The sequence below is a fragment of the Ctenopharyngodon idella genome, chromosome 17 (assembly GCF_019924925.1).
Source record: "Ctenopharyngodon idella isolate HZGC_01 chromosome 17, HZGC01, whole genome shotgun sequence".
NCBI lineage: Eukaryota > Metazoa > Chordata > Actinopteri > Cypriniformes > Xenocyprididae > Ctenopharyngodon > Ctenopharyngodon idella.
Genome location: NC_067236.1, coordinates 6,965,309 through 6,980,529, shown reverse-complemented (window position 1 = coordinate 6,980,529; position 15,221 = coordinate 6,965,309). Strand labels below are relative to the sequence as shown.

Sequence of the window (15,221 nt, the reverse complement as noted above, 5' to 3'; positions counted from 1 at the left end):
CATGTACGTTGTGTTGACGTGAGTCTGAACACAACACATGTCGTGATGCTCTTGTGAATGCGCATTGCAGATCAATATTTTCGTAAATAAAGTGGTACCCTAAAAGTGGTAGTTTGCATTTGATCTCTATGGAGGAACAGAAAGCTCTCAGAACTCATTAAAAATATCTTCATTTGTGTTCCAAAGATGAACGAAAGTCTTATGGATGTGGAACGACATGAGGGTAAGTAATTAATAACAGAATTTTCATTTTTTGGGTGAACTAACCTTACGCTCAGACTGTCAGTTCAAATCAGATTTTTGAGCATATCCGATTGAAATCTGATCAGATATAGCAATTGTGAACAGCAAAAAAAATCACATGAAATGTGATTTTTACAAATCCGTTTTAAGCTACATTCATATGTGGTTTGAAATCCTATTCAGATTGCATTTCTGGAAATCCGTTTCAGTCTGACTAAAATATTAACATCAGACATTGTTATAGGAAACATGCTGAAAGTTGCTGCAGAAACAAGGTTGTGCTGTTGCAAAGTGCCAAAACAGCAGAAAATGACAATATAACAGAGACATGTTTTGAAACTGGCAGAGACGACAGCACAGAATAAAGCCACACATACCAGCCTCCTACATTTCTGCCGCTGCCTCATAAGACGCAGTAGTCCAGTGCAGCAGCTACACATTGTCATGTTGTAAATAAGACAACATCTATATTGCAAACCCCTCCATGTTGTAGCTGTTGTTGTTTTTGGCATATGCCTACCAACGCAACACCCTTGCCATAAAAACCAATGCAGATATTCCAGAAAATGAAAGAGCAGCATGGACACACAAATCGGATCTGGACAGTTGCGGTACCCAATGTGGATGTCAATTTAGATCATATTCCAATCAGATACACAAATAATTGGATTTAGACTGACAGTGTGAACGTAGCCTTAGAAAGCCATTTTAAATGTCAGCTAGAGGGATAGAGTGGTAAATGTTACCGTTTATCTCCACCATCTCCTCTATCCTCTGCAGCAGACAGGCGGTCTGATTCTGGGCTGTTTACTCTCCGGTACCTTGGAGGGCGGGCCTGAGCATCTGCTTCTCCACCCCTTGCTGGGGAAACTGACCTCCCTCCTCCTGCAGGCTCCTCCCCATCCTCTGATGCTACTTGCGTCTGGGAGGAAAAGCAGTTTTGAACACTAAATTGATCTAAAATCATGTTTCAAACTAATTAGAATAAAAATAATTTGAATACTTGGGCATTATACATCAAAAAATAGTACCTTACTGATGCTGATCCTGAGTTTGTTACGATTGAAGTCCGTTTCATCCCATCCTTCCCCAACAGGTGGGGCTGGAGCAGGTTCGCTAGGCCTGCTGGGTATCAAAGCAGGTGGGGCGTTCTCTTGGTCACTCAGGTGTTCATCTTGCAGAACATCATCAGTGTTTTCCCTCGGTAATTCACCAGGTACCGGTGTCACATTCACCATCCTAAGAGACACAATTTAAAAATCACATTCATATCATTCAGTCAATCCAGTTTCATTTCAGAATCCCTTCCCACTGTGGAAATGGTCTGATACTGTTTTAAGCGTGTGTGTACATAATCTTACCCCACGATGGCAGCAGTTTGCCGTGTGTTTTGTTGTGGTGGTGTGTGTGTGCTGGTGGGGAGGGACGTATCTGTTCCAGATTTTTCCCAGTCATATGGCTCATTTTCTGTTATCACCCTCTCTTTCATGCTGTTCTCAAATACTGACATTAGTAACTAGACCAGAAGAAGGAAAGAAATCAAATTAATTTTTCACTCAAAATAGTTGCGTGAAATAATACATTTACAAATGTGTATATATAATACAATTGAATCAATATGCTCAATAAGCTGTGTACAAACATTCAGCAATTGGTCTGACTAACTGTCGCCTCACACACACACACTTGTATATGTGGTTTACGGGAACTCTCCATAGGCGCAGCGGTTTTTATGCGATACAAACGTACTCGGTTACTAACGTAACCTCGGTTCCCTTAGATACAGAACGGAGTACTGTGTCGTCTGCCATTTTAGGCAAGACGAAACGGGGAAACTCCTGTTTTCACCGATTCTGAAGCCTTTTTTAATCACACAGTGAAAACTGCACGACCATTGGTTTCTGGAGTTTAAGAAAACGAGCCAATGGCGAGCGAGCCAAAATGGGCGGGGTCTCAGGCTATATAAGCGGCCGTCTCGCCTTGACAAACTGATTTAATACGATTGAAGCGAAGGCATGAGGCGTCCTACGAATAGCATGGCAAGTTACGCAGTACTCCGTTCCGTATCTAAGGGAACCGAGATTACTTTAGTAACCGAGTACGTTCTCTTTCGATACTACACTCCGTACTGCGTCGTCTGCCGTTTTAGGCAAGACGCAACGGGGATTATACAGTCACACCGTGCTATGAAGGGGGGACAACAGAGCATCCGAGCGGAGCACTGAGGAGGGCTTGGACGGATGCACATAGCATAATATATCCCAGAAGATAGGGGACTTGAGGACACTGTAGTCGTCTTCCCGTTTCTATATATTCTAGAAGCCCCCTGGGGCCTAGAGCATATATAGAGAATGAGAAAAAATACGTTATTACCCGGACTTTGGTCAGTACTCATAAGCTGATCACATTGGTGAAGCTTATGCAGAGAGAACCTGCGTCTGTAATGCAGGGATGTCTAGATTATCTGACAAAGGTGGACGGCGAGGCCCAGGCGGCCGCCTCACAAATTTCCGCAATGGACACGCCAGTGGACCATGCCCAAGAAGAGGCCATGCCCCTCGTGGAGTGTGCTCTAACACCTATGGGGCATTGTAGGCACAAAGAGGAGTAAGAGAGCGCTATAGCATTGACTATCCATCTGGATAACCTGGGCTTCGTGACCAGAAGACCTTTCGTACGACCACCGAAGCAGACAAAGAGTTGTTCCAACTGACGAAAAGAGGCGGAACGATCGATGTAAGTCCTCAGGGCCCTGACTGGACAGAGTAGGTTCAACTCCTGATCATCCTGGGAAAGAGGAAGTGCAGAGAGAATGACCATTTGTGCCCTAAAGGGTGTGGATAGGACTTTCGGGACATATCCATGTCTCGGTTTCAGGACAACTTTAGAGTCGTTAGGCACGAACTCAAGGCAGGAGGGGCTCATGGAGAGCGCCTGCAAATCTCCCACTCGCTTTACCGATGCTAAGGCTAGCAATAAGGCAGTTTTTAGCGTTAGAGGACATAAGTCGACAGTCTGGAGTGGTTTAAAGACAGGTCCCATGTGGGAACTGTGCGGGGGCGGGGAGGGTTCAGCCTTTTAGGGTTCCCTTTTAGGAAATGAACAACAAGGTTGTTTTTCCCTATCGACTGTCCCGCTACGGGAGCATGGGAGGCCGCTATAGCTGCGACATAGACTTTAAGGGTTGAGGGAGAACGGCCCCTATCCATTAAGGCCTGAAGGAAAGACAATATCAGAGATATGTCACAAGTAAATGGGTCTTTGTCCGGGCTCTACACCAGGCAGCAAAGACTGACCATTTTAGGGAGTAGAGACGTCTCGTTGACGGAGCTCTGGCTTGTGAGATAGTGTTCAGGACATCTTCAGGGAGGTTTGAAGGCTCCCGTCCAGAAGCCATACATGGAGATCCCACAGCTCGGTTTTGGGGTGCCAAATCATCCCTCCCGCTTAGGAGAGGATGTCTCGTCTCAGGGGAATCGGCCATGGCTCCATGGACGCCAGCTGAGACAGGTCCGAGAACCATGGTTGGCTCCTCCATAGGGGAGCCACCAGGAGGACTTTGTGGGCACCTTCCCTGATTCGTCTGATAACCTAGGGAATCAGAGCGACCGGGGGAAAAGCATACAGGAGGAGGCTGGGCCAGTCGTGGGCCAGCGCATTCTTGGTCTTTGAAAAGTAAATTGGGCAACGAAAGTTGTCTTCTGAGGCGAAGAGGTTGACCTCTGCCTTCCCGAAGACATCCCAAATTTCCTGAACTGCGAGGGGGTGGAGCGACCATTCCTCCGAGGGAAGGTTGTTCCAGGACAACATGTCCACCCCTTTGTTCAGTATGCCCTGAATATGCGCTGCTCTGAGTGAGAGCAGGTTGTGCTGGGCCCACTCTAGGATGGATCTTGCTAGAGTGAAAAGGGGCTTGGATGAGAGCCCGCCCTGGCAATTTATGAAGGACACCACTGTCATATTGTCTGATCTGACCAGGACGTGGTGTCCCGCCAAGAGAGGGACGAGAGATTGGAGAGCTAGATACACCGCCATCATTTCCAGGCGGTTGATATGAAGCTCGCTCTCTTGGCTTGTCCAAGCACCGAAGCCCATTTTGGAAGCGTCTGTGAAAACGACTTTCCCCTTGCACATCATCCCTATAGCCACGCCCTGCTCAAACCAGCAGGGGTTTATCCAAGGAGCCAGGGTTGCAACGCACGCCTGATTCACTTTGAGCGAGCAGCGACCATGCTGCCAGGCTTGGGGCGGGACCTGCGGTTTCAGCGAGAACTGTAGTGGGCGCATATGAAGCAGGCCCAACTGCAGGGCTGGTGATGCTGAGCCCATGAGACCTAGCATCCTCTGAAACGTTCTGAGTGGCAGAGAGGATCCGGGCGTGAAAGTTTTTGCGAGCTGCTGAATGGCCAGGGATCGCTCTGGCAAGACTACGGCCCTCATGCAGGTCGAGTCGAGAATAATCCCCAGGAACGAGATACGTTGACTGGGAGATAAAGAGCTCTTTGGAAAATTGACCCTGAGCCCCAAGCACTCTAAGTGACTGAGGACAAGGGATCTGTGTGCCACTAGCTCCGCCTCCGACTGGGCCAGGACGAGCCAGTCGTCGAGGTAGTTGAGTATGCGTATGCCCATCTGCCTCAGAGGGGAGAGGGCCACGTCCATGCACTTCGTAAAAGTGCGGGGAGCCAGAGACAGCCCGAACGGAAGGACTGTGTATTGATATGCCACCTCTTCGAAGGCGAATCTCAAGAATCGTCTGTGATGGGGGGCTATCTGGATGTGAAAGTAAGCATCCTTCAGATCCAGGGAAAAGAACCAGTCTCCTGGGCGAATCTGCGAGAAGATCTGTTTTGCTTTATTAGGGCCCGATTCAGATATCTGAGGTCGAGGATGCGACCACCATCCTTTTTGGGAACGAGGAAGTATCGGCTGTAGAACCCTGATTCGCTCAGTGCCGGGGGAACCATTTCTATGGCTCCTTTTGCCAGCATGGTGTTCACTTCGGAGCGTAGGACGTGCACCTCCCTGCTCTCTACTGAAAGGGAACTATATTCTATCTCTTAGACTTGAACACCTAAACCTACCCATCACAGAAAACATTTTTGAATTTTTTTGGAATTTCAAAAAAACATCATTTAGTGTGTCCTTGTAAACCAGTGGTCGGCAATAGGCGGCCCGCGGGCCAAAAGTGGCACACCGGCGTGGTCTGAAATAGATCTTCATCTTGAATATTATCAACGTGTCTACACCAGACGCGCCGCAACAGCTAAAAGCTGTCTACAATGAACGCGACAAACCGACCGTTGCAAAGCACTTGAACTACGTCAGAAATATAATGGGGAATCCGTTAACTGTCAGGAATGTGTTGTGTCACGCCGCATCCAGTGTAGACAATATCATTATAATGGGTTCTTTTGTAGTGTCGCATCGCGCCGCTTGCGTCCGGTGTCAGTGTTATATTCTTTGAAAACAGCGATAACTTCAGATAAGACACACCGGCTTTGTATTCACAAAACTAGGATAAATGCATTGTTGTCTTTCCATTCTTCTTTGTATGCCCTATTTTCGCTGACAACTTTCCTCTTTAGACTCTTTGATAGTGCAGTTTTCTCTCTCAATGTTAACATCACTCTGCACATGATGTGATAGCGTACCTCCAGCACACAAACAATAAAAAAATGCAGTTTAGTAAGTGAGGATGCCAAGGAATAAAGTAGGCTACTTCAAATAATTATTACAATAAGTTAGGATCCGTTATGTAACAAGCAAATTAAAATGTTACACATTTATTATTCACAATATGGAAAGAGGAAATAAAACATAGGCTAGTTCGTTAAGAGCATGACTCAAACATTAATGGGCTTATTCAAGTTATTTTTATCCATTCCGCATCTCCCACATATGTGTGTTTTAGCAAGGAGGTCTGTGTTGCAAGATGGTGAATAAAGATACTTGCCAGGTTATGTGTCACTACTCTGCTTTATTAATTTATCCAGTGTAAAACCTGGACACCGCCACACAAATGTGGCTTTTTGTTAATGACTGTCCTACTACAGGATTTAACACAGAGTAACAGCTCACTACCACCAGTTAAAAGACACTGTAACAGTTTTTCACAGGCAATTCTGGTTGCATTTTTCAATTAATTTTTTTAATTATCCTTTGACTATGTTCTGGCCCGCCATCTAGTGGCGAAAATTTTTTTTGGCCCGATGCCAAACCTAATTGCCAACCCCTGTCATAAACCATGTTTATGTTGTAATACCCATGTCATTATACACATTTGTGTCTTCATAAACCATTTACCAGATATAAACCATATACAAAAACACAGACACACACAAACAAAAAATCCATTGAGGAGGTAAGAGCACAAGTGGGTTTTTAGAGATGTGTGTGAGAGGTTTACCTCATAATCAGGTTTGGTGTAGTATTCTAAATCCAGCACATGGTCATAGAAGACATGAAACTCAGCGGGCATGTGTTTCAACAGCATCCTGTGCTCATACCGCTCTTTAATCTGTCCCACCTGCTCCTGTTCATCAGACACACATCACAGACACAATTAACAACACTGAAGTGTTTAAATATGTTAAACAAAAGCTCTCAAGACTGAGTAATTAACAAGGGTTAATTCACTCAATTCAGTTCCATTATCTCCATAGTCCCTGGCTAATGTGAGTGTGATCTTACCTTATCTTTTATCTTTCGCCATGGTAACTGTCCAACAGTAAACTCTACCAGCATATAAAACAACGACCACAAATCATCATGACGACCCATTTCCTGTTAAGAAGAAAAAAAATTCTCATTGTAGCTTATTCTAGCCCAGAATCATCCACTTAAATACTGCATAAAGCCAATAAATAAGTTTCAAATTGGCAAACACAGCCAGTGCTCAGTGAATGGATTGTGTTCGGTCTGTGGACGTCCCCTCTGAAGCTGACACTACGCTTACCTTGTTTTTATGAGCGTTAATCGAAGCGTAGCGTACTGTTCCTCTGAACCCAGCCACCGTCCTGGGCTAAAGCAGAACATTTAAAAGAGTCTCATAATAAGAATTCATATCACTTTCATATTATACTTTGGTTGGAATAAGTAAATACATAATCAAAACAAAGCAAACATGGAAAGGAATTATAAGGGTGGAGCGACAGGATTCATGTATGGATTCATGTAACTTTTTGACCTTTTTTGGGATTCTTAGCCTGATTGAGTACAGTTAATTGAAGACATGTACAAGAACTTTATTACATAGAGGAAGTAAATGTGTAGGATGCAGGTACAGTGAGAGACGGTACAGCAGGGGTGTGGATATGTCCAAAGGGGGTATGTTGCAGGATTCAGCATTTGAAATTTAAGGGCACAACCATTGGAGAAAAGTGTGTAATTTTCAAGATAATCTTTCCAAGATCTTAGAAAACTCACAATATGACTGTCGCTACGGTAACAGGGACAAACATCTTGCGGGGGGAGCATGCGATTCAACATGAGAGCCAAAACAGAACTGCAAAACAAAACTGAGAAAAGTGAAACACAAAAATGAATTCAAACACACAAATAATAAAATTCATTAGTGAAAGGCAAATTAAAAAAATAATAAATAAATAGGGATGCATGATATATTTTGCACCATATCAGTTGAGATGTTTGATGTTTATTGGTATCAGTCAAAATTGGATATGTAATTGTGCTTGCTCATTTCCCATGTTTTTACAATTTTTTTTGTCGCAATTTAATACGCAATTCAAGTCTTTATAAAAACTCATTTAATAACACTGTCAAATGAAATATTAAGCAAATCTTAAAATGAATGTCCATTTTCATATTTTACATTATAATGTGATGCATAAATTAATTGAAAAACCTTATATTAATGGTATTAGCCAGAAATGTAATATCAGTGCATCCCTAGAAATAACTCCAGAAACATAAAGTATCACAACTAAATATAAAAACTGCACATGCAAGAAACAAATGGGGAAAATGCTGCTTATTAGACAAGTTTTGTCTTATTAGACAAATTTCCACTGAATTAAAAAAAAAAAAAAAAAATTCAAATCGAACCATTTTTGAGCGAATACAAAGAAGGAAGAAGAAATTAAACGCAATACTTACCGGCCGCACCTCCCCAGTTGTATTAGTGTACTGTCGTGCCAAACCAAAGTCCAGCATGTAACACTTCCTACAGGTGGACGGCAATCGTCCCATGGCAAAATTAGACTAAGGATAAAAGAGAGACCAGCATCAGCTGACAGAAGCCAGGTCAATGTATTGGGAAAGAGAAGAGATGCTAACAGCGAGACGTACAGGTTTAATGTCTCTGTGCAGGAAGCCCACAGAGTGAATGGCTTCAATGGACTCCAGGATCTGTTTCCCCAAGCGTAGAGTCGTGCTCATACTGAACGTCCCTCTAGGCTGACTCCTCCTGAGATCAGCGAGATTCCTTCCCTACACAAAGAGAGAATCATCTGCGGTTTCTTTCACACACACTTATAAAACAGAAGAAAAAAAATACTGTACCTGCAACTGCATGACAACGTAATTAAACTTGTCGTTTCTTCCACATCCAATAAATTTGCAAACATGATTCTTTCCTGCACAAGAAATGAAAGCAGTAATGTCACAGATGCAACTTTTTTGTGTAGACTGTGGACACACACACTCACTCACACATACGAAACACATTCAGCATGCAGGTACAGACAGAGGCGGTGACATTTGGAATTCCAGCATGTCCTCCATGAAGGTTATAAAGACATGTGAGAGTGAGAGAGTGGAGAAAAAGAGAGGGAGGGAGAAAAAAGTGTGGTAATCCCACTTTCCTTCAGTTCTTCACGCTCATTAATTCTACAGACTCCCAGTGGTATGCCTGAACCACAGCTGAGGCAAACTGCCTTGACAGGCATGAAAGTCACAGTGTGTCTCTGTGTGTGTTTCATATGAGCACATCTGAAAACATTATGATGGGCATATTAACAGATGAATGGTCACATAATTTTACAGATCCTGCTTGATGTCTCATTATCTAAATACAAATATGTACTATACCATTCAAAAGTTTGAGTAAGATTTATTTATTGTTTTTGAAACAGTCTCTTTGATTTGACACTCTCTGATTGTGAAATATTATTACAAATTAAAATAACTTTTTCCATTTTTAAAATAATTTAAAATGTCATTTATTCCTGTGATGGCAAAGCTGAAATTTTAGCATCATTACTCCAGTCTGCAGTGTCACATGATCCTTCAGAAATCATTCTAATATGTTGATTTGGTGCTCAAGAATCATTTCATTTCATCAATGTTGAAAAGAATTGTTCTGCTTAATATTTTTGGGGAAACTGTGATAATTTTATTTTCCAGAATTTTTTGATGAATAGAAATTTTAAAAGAACAGCATTTATTTGAAACAGAAATCTTTTGTATCATTATAAATATCTTGATCAATTCAATGCATCCCTCCTTGCTGAATAAAAGTATTAATTAAAAAAAAAAAAAAAAAAAAAAAAAATCTTACTGACCCGTACTTTTGAATAGGCACAACTAGATAGATATAAGTGGCATATGCGAGTAAAAATGAGCTTTGGCATATACATAGAACAGTCTTGCCAACTGGCCGGTAACTTGAGAAGGAACAACATTACCACAAAATACATTGTTTATATTGAATTGCAAGAATGATAGTGTGACCATTGCTGATATAGTATGAATAATTCATAAAAAACAAAAACATACTGTTATGTGTTTCCTGGCTTTGTGTTTCCATTCTTTTGGTAATTGGACTTTTAGTTTGATTTGACCCTGTTTCTGCTCCTGTTCCCTGTCCTGTGTGCCATTTTTGTAGTCCTTTGTAGTTTTTCTTGTTGATTAGCTCTTTGATTGTTCCCAGGTGTGTCTTGTTTGACAATCACCCCTTGTGTATAATTACTCCAGTGTTTCTCATGTTCTCTGTTGTCTGGTGTTGTCCTTAGTGGGTATATTGTGTGAGTTGTTTTCAGTTCTGTTTTGCTCCTGGTTTGGATTTACTCTGGTTTTTGCCTGTGTTTCCTGTTGTTTGGATGTTTTTGTGTTATTTTGTTAATAAACTGCTATACTGCACTTGGATCCTCCTCTTCCTCATTTCTGAAACACTCTGCGTTACACATACAAACTGCCTTCTAAAGAAAACACCGACTCAGTGAAAAAGTTTACTATTAGAAGAAGTTTATCGAGGATACCTAAATGTTGTTTGATGACACATTTGTTGAATGTTCCTTGCATTAAATGGTTAGTTCTCCCAAAACTGAGATTTCTGTCATTAAGTACTCACCCTCATGTTGTTCCAAACCCGTAAGACCTTCGTTCATCTTCGGAACACAAATTAAGAAATTTTTTTGATGAAATCCGAGGGTATCTGAACCACACATAGCATTGCATTGCAGGTACATTGCACATTTTGATGTCCAGAAAGGTATTAAAGACATGGTTAAATGGTCCATGAGACTACAGTGGTTCAACCTTAATGTTATGAAGTGATGAGAATCATTTTTGTGTGCAAAAACAAAACAAAAATAATTACTTTATTTAACAATATGAACTGTTGTCATGGGCAGTTGACGTAGTGAATGCAGTGCAGGCTTCCGTGTTTACAGTTGAACGCCGGCTCAGTATTGCCCAAAGCTGAACACGAGAGCAGCATGACGTACACGCGTGATGCTGATGCAGGAGCCGGCCAATAATGAGTCGGCGTTCGGACGTAGAAACCCGGAAGTGCTGCATTGTGTTTACTACGTCAATTGCGTATGACAACAGTGCAAATTGTAAAATAAAGTCATTATTTTTGTTTTGTTTTTGTGCATAAAAAGTATTCTTGTTGCTTCATAACATTAGGCCATGTGTCCACCAAACACTAGATGCTCTGCTTAAAACACCTGTGAGCGCTTGAGAGCGCTTCAGCAGCGCAACGTTTTTTTCAGTTGAGACGCTTTGTTGCTATGATATGGAATATCAGTGGCACTGTTACTTATAACTGATTTTGCAGGTAATTTGTTTCAGACTTAAATGTTGACGCAATGTAGAGTACTTGCTATGTATGTTCGGAGACCAGCAATATTTACTTCTCATCAATTTTGTTTAGTTCTCTGCTTGTTGATGTCGTTGTACAGCAAGAATGTTGTGACAGTTGGTCCAGTGTTGTATTTGTCCCGCCCCTCCTCCACTCTGATTGGATGGCTGAATAAAAAGTGACAGTGATGAGCGCAGCGTTTTACTCAAAGTTGAACATTCTTCAACTCAAGGCGACCGGTAAAAAATGCCGAGCTCTCAGCGCTTGAGTGTGAAAAAGACGCTTAGCGCCTCGTTACGCTCCTGCCGTTTAAAAAACACGCCGCTTCCATTGAAAACAATTGAAAAAGTACGCTAGCTGCTGAAAAAAACGCTTTGGTGGACACACGGCCTTAAGGTTGAACCACTGTAGTCATGTTGACTATTTTAACGATGTCTTTACTACCTTTCTGGACCTCAAAAGGTACAGTGACATTGCTGCCTATGTGTGGTTTAGATACCCTCAGATTTCATCAAAAATATCGTAATTTGTGTTCCGAAGACGAATGAAGGTCTTACAGGTTTGGGACAACATGAGGGTGAGTACTTAATTACAGAAATTTCATTTTTGGGTGAACTAACCCTAAAAAAAAAAAAAAAAATGAGGAATAAAATCACAAAGTGTCTTGGAGATAGATGAGAAGGATGCTGGCTCAACTCACATACAGTATGATGCTGCAAGTGACACAATGACCTGCGCTGTTTGTCAATAGCTAAGTAATTAGCTAACTTGAATATAAAGGACACACAATACATACACATCCTCTCAGTCTCCTCACCTTGTAGTTTCTTTAGCACAGCAACCTCCATCTTTAGCACTTGTTTGGGCTGTTGGGCGGATTCCACTTTAAGAGCCACATTCTCCCGTGACAACAGGTCGTAGGCCTCATATATCTCCCCGAACCCTCCACCCCCAATTTTCTTCAGCTGAATACACAAACAATAGCAAGGTCAGTCATGGCAGAGCATTGATTTAACCTTTGTGTCATCTTTTCCACATGCTTTTGAGTCAGAGCTGGTCTCGCACAATATACGCTTTTAAATATAAAGGTTCCAAAGGTGGTTTTCACAGTAATGCCATAGAAGAACCATTTTGAAAGAAACAGTTAGTTCTTAAAAGAATTTTTCGAAGTGTGAAGAACATATTAATAATCTAAAGAACATTTTTCCACTATAAAGAAACTTTTGTGCAATAAAAAGGTTCCATGAATGTTAAAGTTCCTTCATGGAACCATAGATACCAATAAAGAACCTTCGTGTACATCATAAATAAACATCATGTCCTGAGAAAGTCCTTTAGCTAAACAGGACAAATTCATAATTTAAATTCACAGAAAAGCTTTTGGGGATTGTAACTGGCTGGATTTGTTTTACATGCAATAAATTGTATGACAAAATTTGATTGTCTGAGTTATTCGAGCTGCTAAGCATATTACTAAAATCAAGAAAGATATAATTCAATTCTATGTAATTCAATTCTAGTAACATTCACTAAACATATTGATTAATCTTGGCTTAAACATGCTTTATCACATGGGTTATGACAGGATTAAGTTTAAGCCAGTAAAGAATGAGTCAGACTCTGTTTTAAGGACTGCCACAATCCCCATCAAAGATATTATTACAGTAAAACAGCCACAAATCATTTCTGAGGACATCTGCTTGAAGGAGAAATGCTATGAACTGGCGCACAACCAAATGGTTTGAGAGAATTTTGGAGAGAAGCCAGACTGAGTTGATTTGAAAGCATCTGCTGTCATATGTGGACCATTTTGTCCTGTGCGATTATGCTACAAAGGCAACAGACACTTTGGGCTTCTTTATTCCATGAACATACTCACAACTAAATATAGACATACACTTACCACTTTCCAGCGCTCTTTCACCAAGCAGTTGGGGGGCAGGATATCAACCTGCTCCCCCGCCCCGTTCATGTTTTCGTCGCCTTGGACAACGGGCCCTACACACTGCATCGGCTAGCCAGCACTTTACCAAACCCTGCCATTTACCTGAAACACAGTGTGCACACAACTGCTAAACTCACATGCCAAAATATTGCACAGTGGAGTCCAAATACAATTATTTTTATTATAAATTATAATTTGAGTGAAAATTTGAACAGAAAAATAGTATTAGTATTTGGTATATTCTCATTTTGCTTACATTTAATTATGACCATGAAATAGTGCAAAATCGTACATATTCCTCATTCATTTTACATAATAACTTTTCTTTTTTTAACATAAACTTTCTGAGTGTTTAAATCCTGAAATGAAAGCACCCCCATTAAAATAATAATGAATTGAAAACAAATAGGAACCTTAAGGAAAATCATCATCTTTAAGCTCTAAATGTAAATGTAAGTATCCACAAACCCAACACAAGTGACAACAAAATAGCACCGTGTCCATCAGAATTAAGAATACAATACAGACATGAGAAGGAACAGACATATGTTTCTCTGGAGGTCATTATCTGGGCTTGGGCTTTTTTTCCATAATCAATGATCCCCTTTTAAGGTCATACAAAGGCATCCACTGCAAAAATGTGGTCAAAATGACATACATTTCATTCATTCAAACAGTCTTAAACCATTGTTGAACAGGCTGTTTACAAAAACAGAGAATATTGAAAACAATCACAAATCATTAATTGTCTTAAAATTATTCAAAGACCCTGAACAGGAATAAAATCCTCTACAGCCTCTTCGAGATTTCTGTAATGTCTGCAGAGTATCAGGTATCCACTAGAGCCGGTCAGACACAGAGGCCCCGTCTGTCAGAACTGGACTACACCCTTAAGCACGCTCTCATTATATTACAAGCACTTATAAACCTTATAAAATGGAAACAGAGATTATTTTTAACTCGAGTCCGGTTTATATTTGCATGCTCTGTGTATGCTTAAATCCTTAACATATTTCAGACATTTCTTTCTGTTTACCGTTATAAAACACAATCGCTCTTACCTTCTAAACTGAAGTTTCTCTCTAGGGAATGCAATGGGTTATAAATGGATCTAATTAATAAAACTGAAAAGACTCTCACCTTAACCCTTCTGACACCTTCATCTGAGAAAGTTAATGCATAGCCATGTAGGTATTTTAGGGAATACCTCATCTTATTCTCCACCCTTAACATTCAGAACAGCAAATCAGGATGGCATTTCAGTATACATAATTATTCATAATTTTACCATCTAATGACTTATTTTACAATACAATGGATTGTTCAAAAACACATATAAGGTAAACATACATACAAGGTAATGGGGAAAATGCTTTAAAAGTCAGATAAATGTATAATTTATACAAAGAATGTACACTAATGGTATGGCGATGTAAATTGAAAACTGGCAGCTGTGGTTGCCAGAACTTTACAAACATAAAAAGTGATGTTACAAGCACTAAGGGTGATGGTCGTTGTATTTTACTCTCCCTAATTATATGTCATTACATCAAATAACTTTTATAATAAGCATTAAACAAGTAGTAAACATTAAGTAACAAATAAGCAACAAAAACATGATGACCTTTCTAAATAAAATCTAAACAACTGAGACATTCATGCGAGGAATTGTGAAAATGCCTATTTATTCATAAATTATAAGTTAATTATTACTTTTCACTAAAGAATAATAATTTTAACAATTTATTACTGCAAGAATATAAGTTATAATATAGAATGTCACTGTAAATTATAAGGTAATTCATACTTTTTACTTCAAAACATTTTTCAGTATTGTATAATAAAATGACATGTATTGTCTTTTAAAATATAGTAGTACTCATATAACTTTTTTACATTATAGCTTACATTAAATACATTATATAATGCTAAATCAGATAATTTGATAATGTTCAATCAAATGGTTTGAAATGTCTTTAATTGTGT

At 40.4% G+C, this 15,221-nt stretch overlaps 1 protein-coding gene across 6 annotated transcripts in view; it reads right to left on the bottom strand.

Moving 5' to 3' along the window:
* Positions 1–15,221, bottom strand: part of ttbk1b (tau tubulin kinase 1b) — a 31,831-nt gene that overhangs the window by 15,603 nt on the left and 1,007 nt on the right. For 3 of the 6 annotated variants that reach the window (XM_051868835.1, XM_051868839.1, XM_051868840.1), the window contains exons 2-12: positions 13,194–13,337; positions 12,108–12,255; positions 8,767–8,840; positions 8,554–8,694; positions 8,362–8,466; positions 7,202–7,267; positions 6,937–7,029; positions 6,653–6,778; positions 1,605–1,759; positions 1,275–1,482; positions 990–1,165 (exon numbers count right to left, since the gene is read on the bottom strand). In XM_051868835.1, the coding sequence (XP_051724795.1) occupies positions 990–1,165; positions 1,275–1,482; positions 1,605–1,759; positions 6,653–6,778; positions 6,937–7,029; positions 7,202–7,267; positions 8,362–8,466; positions 8,554–8,694; positions 8,767–8,840; positions 12,108–12,255; positions 13,194–13,301 (1,400 nt within the window). In that variant the 5' untranslated portion in view covers positions 13,302–13,337. Of the gene's footprint in view, positions 1–989; positions 1,166–1,274; positions 1,483–1,604; positions 1,760–6,652; positions 6,779–6,936; positions 7,030–7,201; positions 7,268–7,671; positions 7,764–8,361; positions 8,467–8,553; positions 8,695–8,766; positions 8,841–12,107; positions 12,256–13,193; positions 13,338–14,375; positions 14,461–15,221 lie in introns of those variants that run through there. The other 3 variants (XM_051868836.1, XM_051868837.1, XM_051868838.1) reach the window with 3 other exon arrangements.